The following is a 5,126-nucleotide window of genomic DNA, read 5'->3' on the forward strand; positions in this document are numbered from 1 at the left end:
AACGTAAGGGTAAAATCTACAAAAAATTAAAAGGTTAAGGACCGCTATTATAATTATCCCTTGAAAAATACATTAACTTCACATGTTATCTTCTCTATACTTTTACTATTTCAATGAGTTGTCCATATAAAATAGACAAATATGAAAATTTTTAATGGATATATAAATATATTTTTTTATCATCATATTTGTTTGCCTCTTATTAATAAACATAGTTAGGCTGTAGGCAGAGGCCACAACTCTCAGTAAAAACTATTTCGTATCCTCAAACCTCAATGTTTAATTCAGTTCAGTTAATGAACGTAGTGAGGTAGATTGCATTGTATTATCCTTCATGTGTAGCAAAACTTAAAATAAATCAGCATCTTCCTTCTAAATTTTTACTCGTAAGTGCCCATTGAGAAGCATAGCACTTGAATGTGGAGGCAAAACAAGAATTTTAAACTACCCTCCCACACACACGTGTATATAAGTGTGTATTTGAATCTATATGTTTACTTATGTTGTGGTATCTTCCTTTGATCCTCCGTTGGCTTTCTCAGCATCAATTATTGCTGCACAAATTGCCTTCTCCCTTTCTTCCTCTTTCGTCTTCCCCCATAGCACATAATAAAGTCCTCCAACTAGCAAAAGTGCTCCCACGACACTAGAAATGCAAACAAAAATTGTAAGTATGTATATACATTATGTAAGTACAAGCCACGCAAAAGTAAGGCAACAATAAAAGAAATTAATAACGGCTTTATACAAATTCAAGAATAGATTATAGTAGTGTTCTGAAAAGCGTAAAGCATGGCGAAGTGGGGAGGCCATGCTTCGGCCTAGGGATAAAAAAAAAAAAAAAAAAATTTTTTTTTTTTTTTAATAAATTTTTTATTTTTTTTAAAAATTTAAATGTTTTTTAAAAAAAAAAAAAATTTTTTTTTTCTTATTTTAATAGTACTTTAAATTTTTAAATAAATCTAAAAATTATTTAACAATAAAGAAAAAAGTGAAAAAACAGCAAGCCTACGCAAGAAATTTTTTTTTGAAAAAAAAAAAAAGCAAAAAGAAGGCGTGAGAAAGCACGAGATAGGGCGTTTTGCTCCCACTTCGCACCAAGATGCCGCTTTTTAGAACGCTGGATTATAGTTATATAACATATTTCGCCTTGCTTAACTTTCAAGCTTGCTTTTAAAGAAATTCAAAACTGCTTTTAAGTATGATCAAACATCTCTTTCGGTTTTCAAGTGATTGGAGGTTGTGTGTGCACGTGTTTCTATGCATTGAAGTTTTTAAGTTACTTACCCACAGTTTGTAAAGATATGGTGAACAGCCTTAATTGGAGGAAAATAATATTTGGTTAATTAAAGCTAACTAGGGTAGATAACAATGTACCTTCCAAGACTAATTATCTCCCCAAAGAGTAATGTGGATGCAGCAGTTGTGAATATCAGAATCAATGGAGTTGTCATGGCGAGGTAGACAGGACCCTTCTTTTCAATGACCCATGATTGCAAATAAAATGCAATACCAGACACCACTATTCCCTGTCAAGAATTTGAGTAAAAAGCACAAGTGAAGTCTTACAATTTTAAATTAATATTCCCTCAATTTCAATGACTAGTTATTTTACTATTTCATGGCGTAAAAAAGAGAGATATTTATTTGCTGGTCCTTTGAAGTTGATGTACTGGCGGTTACACATGCTATAAGCAATGCATGGAGCAGGGTCTGGAAACACGTATGGTTAAAAAATAACTTGGTCTATGTGCAGCTGTTGAGTTGTGAAACAATGAACGTGCCGTGGAAGGTTCGATCCCAATGGGCAAACTGCCCTCACTACATGTCCGAGATTACTATTAAAACTTCGTAGGGAAGGCAATAGAGTGGCCGAGAGTTGAGATCTGTTGTTCAAAATTGACTGTCAAACTTGCTGTCCATCTAATAATTTATTGACACATAACTTTTTAAGTATAAGTGACAGTGAGAACAGTTAGACATGTTAATTTACAACGAATCATTGGATGTACAGCAAATTTGATAGCCAATTTTGAATACCAAATCTCATCTCGATGGCTGATGCATTGGTCAATCATGCGGTCCTGGGTTCAAGTCTTCCATTACCCATTTATCAAAAGTATGCATGCATCATGTGTTTTGATAAAATTAATACAATATAAGCACGAGCGACTTGTTGAAAGCACAATTTAAATAAATAAATCTATCTTCTATTAACAACTTCAACTTTTCAACGAGATAATTCCGTAGATTCAACTTCGAAAACTTATCCATTAAAATAAAGTTATATTTTTTCTGAAATACAAATTAGTCATTGAAAACTGTGTGTGGTACGTCTCAACTAGGTTTAGTCACATGAAATCTACAAAGTTAATATTTGCTATCGGTTTAAGTAAATCACGAAAATAAAATACATAATGTTTTACTTACACAATAGGCTATTGATAATAGTTTTACATCCCACCCAAGTTTCCATTCATCAGGATCTCTTACAAAAGCAACAGCAACAAGGAATGATTGTATAGTGCTCAAAAAGCACTGTAGGGCTATTAAGAGGAACTTTGAAGGGTAGCTTTTCAATACTCGGCCCTATAATTCCATGATCAAAAAGAACAAAAAAAAATGGAGCTCAAAAGAGAAATTAATCATCCTAAAAGCAGATAAACTTTGCAAATTTTTCAGTGGAAAGAAATAATTCAACCAAAGAGATTGGGAGGACTTTAGATACCTAGAATGGTTGTAGGGTTAGTAAGGTGCTTTCTGTCGAGTAATATTGGAGACTAATTACGAGACATAAGGTCAGTAAATAACAAGAAGTTCCAAAAAGAGTAATATTATTTGTAGTCGTTCGCTGCCGTAGTCGTTCTATATGATATATGTGTGACAGTTAGTGATTTGATATATTAACGTAGTTGTTTTTATTACCTTATACGACAAATCACTAACCGCTAAATGTATGCCATGTAAGATAATTGCAGTAGTGAGTGACTGCAAATAACGTTATTCTTCCAAAAATAATGAGTCAAGTATAAACTAATTAAAAATTTCATTGAATTCATACAAGGAACATTAATGCAATGTTTAAGGTGACATTTATGACAAAATGCAATGTCTTCTTAGGGTCTTGAATCTTAACCTAAAATTTTTTTCGTCATAAAAGTTTTGACATTTTCTATCTGGATTTTGTAGAAGATAAAGAAGGTTAATACTAAGTAAATTATGTTATTTGACATTCATTAGAACGATAATTCTATGTACGGCTCACAATTAAGTTGTCAAGTTTAATTGACCATAAAACTATAACATATGATAAAATGATTAGTTTTCGAGAATAACGTTATCAGTTGTCATGTGCACACTTTAGTCTACTCCAAACTAACAAACCTATTAAACCCTTCGACTTTAGTTGAAGACTCTACCTGTAATACAAGCCACAACGCCCAAGTTATGTTGGAAAGCAGCATAAGCAAGACGCCCTTAATCCACGTTTGGGTAGAAGGAATTGCATGGCCTTCAAGTTGTTGGTGGTGGCTTTTAATTAGGTGATGATGTAACAAAAGTTTAAAGAAAGGGCCCCTGTACAAGGCAATTGTTGCTGCTCCTGCCAAACATAGTGCTACTCCTGAAACTTTCATAATTCCTGGGCTGGTCCTCAGCTTCACTTTTTCCATCCTGTTAAATAATATCCAGGTTTTCAAAAATCAATATTTGCCCTTTTTATTAAGAGGTATTTTCAAAAATATCTAATTTCATGGGTGTAAATTGAAAAATGTCCAATTTTTAAATTTAACACTAAATTGTCTATTATGCCCTTAATGAAAAAAGATGCAATTTATTTTTTCAATTTATTGCGGATTTCGAGAAGTAGCTTCCCTGAGAAGCTACATTAAAATGATGTTATCGACATTTCAAGTGTCATTCTCGATATTTAAATCCCGTTTATATTTTAAAAGTATACATATCAAATCACAATATTAAATGTTACCAACATTTCAAATGTTGTTATCGATATTTTAAATATCTAGAATGACATTTCATTCCGAACATGACATTTCTCGACACTTGAAATGTAATTTTCGACGTTTCTTTGTTAATGAGAAAAATATCATGAATTATGATTTGACATATGCACTTTTGAAATAAATATGGCAGGTTGTGTCAAAAATTTATTGGACAATAATTTTTTTGCAAAAATGTCCATTTCGTGTCTTTGTGTGAAATCATAAATTGTTCACTGGGGTATTTTGATCCAAAACATTCCAAAATGGACATTTTTCAAGGATTTGTGAAAGTGGACATTTTTGCAAATGCAAATGTAAAAATGGACATTTCAAGTAATTTCCTCTTTTTTATTAATTACAACTTACTGTAAAAAGACACAAAAGCCTCCAATTATTTCTTGTAAATATTGAGGCTTTAAAATAATTGAAATCTTGTCTATTGTATTACTGAATATGGCCCTAATCTGATTAATTTTCTTCCGTCATATGCATAGGATAATATTAAATAGTATTAAAGTAAACAGAGATACTAACTAAAATCTTATATAATTATATAATTACTACCAATTTATGAAATGGTTTATACACGGATTTAGAAAATCTAAACTAAAAAAAAAAAGAAGCAATGAGAAATTGGAAAGAAACAAAAGAAATTGGATCGAATGAATAAACTTGATTACCTGAATAAAACTGCGAGGAAGAAAGTAATAACTGGAAGTGAGTTGGATGTCGCAGCAGCCAAAGATGCCGTTGTATATGTCAAGGCAACACCAAAAATATCCAAGCTCGTAGTTATCCTGAAATTAAACCAACCAAAATCTTCATGATTAACTGAAGAAACTTTATGCCTTTATAGGAGTGTTGGAAAAACTCGTATGAAAGTATTGAATAAAATCTTGTATGGTGTCCGGTACACAAGATTAAAGAAAATATAACGTACCCGCAAAGGGAGAGCAAGAAAATCCTGATGAAAATGGGGAATGACAACGGTGGAGCAGTTCTCCTACAACCCGAAAACAAGAAATTCCAATGCATAAATATTTAGATGTTGAAGTTCAACATAGTATAAAATCCTCATTTCAAGTCTCTCTGCTACGCCTTTTTAAAGATTGTGCATGTGCCTGC

The 5,126-nt window shown here is 32.1% G+C and overlaps 1 protein-coding gene across 2 annotated transcripts; it reads right to left on the minus strand.

Annotated features, from left to right (window-relative positions):
• Nucleotides 1–311: 311 nt before the first annotated feature.
• On the minus strand, nucleotides 312–5,120 carry LOC111390418 (WAT1-related protein At5g64700-like). Of its 2 annotated transcripts, XM_023015455.1 has the most exons (6): nucleotides 4,942–5,120; nucleotides 4,682–4,798; nucleotides 3,420–3,672; nucleotides 2,431–2,589; nucleotides 1,378–1,529; nucleotides 312–646 (listed from the first exon to the last, which is right to left on the minus strand). In XM_023015455.1, the coding sequence occupies exons 1-6, from the start codon at nucleotides 5,034–5,036 to the stop codon at nucleotides 499–501; spliced, it is 924 nt and encodes a 307-aa protein (XP_022871223.1). In that variant the 5' UTR covers nucleotides 5,037–5,120; the 3' UTR covers nucleotides 312–498. The 2 variants fall into 2 exon arrangements, with proteins under 2 accessions (XP_022871223.1, XP_022871225.1); XM_023015457.1 differs by lacking the exon at nucleotides 2,431–2,589.
• Nucleotides 5,121–5,126: the final 6 nt, after the last annotated feature.

Source organism: Olea europaea, unplaced genomic scaffold (genome assembly GCF_002742605.1).
Source record: "Olea europaea var. sylvestris unplaced genomic scaffold, O_europaea_v1 scaffold680, whole genome shotgun sequence".
Lineage (NCBI taxonomy): Eukaryota > Viridiplantae > Streptophyta > Magnoliopsida > Lamiales > Oleaceae > Olea > Olea europaea.

Coding starts and splice junctions, on each gene's coding strand:
- LOC111390418 (XM_023015455.1), bottom strand. CDS start 5,036: ATGCATTGGAATTTCTTGTTTTCGGGTTGTAGGAGAACTGCTCCACCG. Junction 4,799..4,941: donor TTCTTGCTCTCCCTTTGCGG/GTACGTTATATT, acceptor GTTTAATTTCAG/GATAACTACGAGCTTGGATA. Junction 3,673..4,681: donor TTCCTCGCAGTTTTATTCAG/GTAATCAAGTTT, acceptor ATTATTTAACAG/GATGGAAAAAGTGAAGCTGA.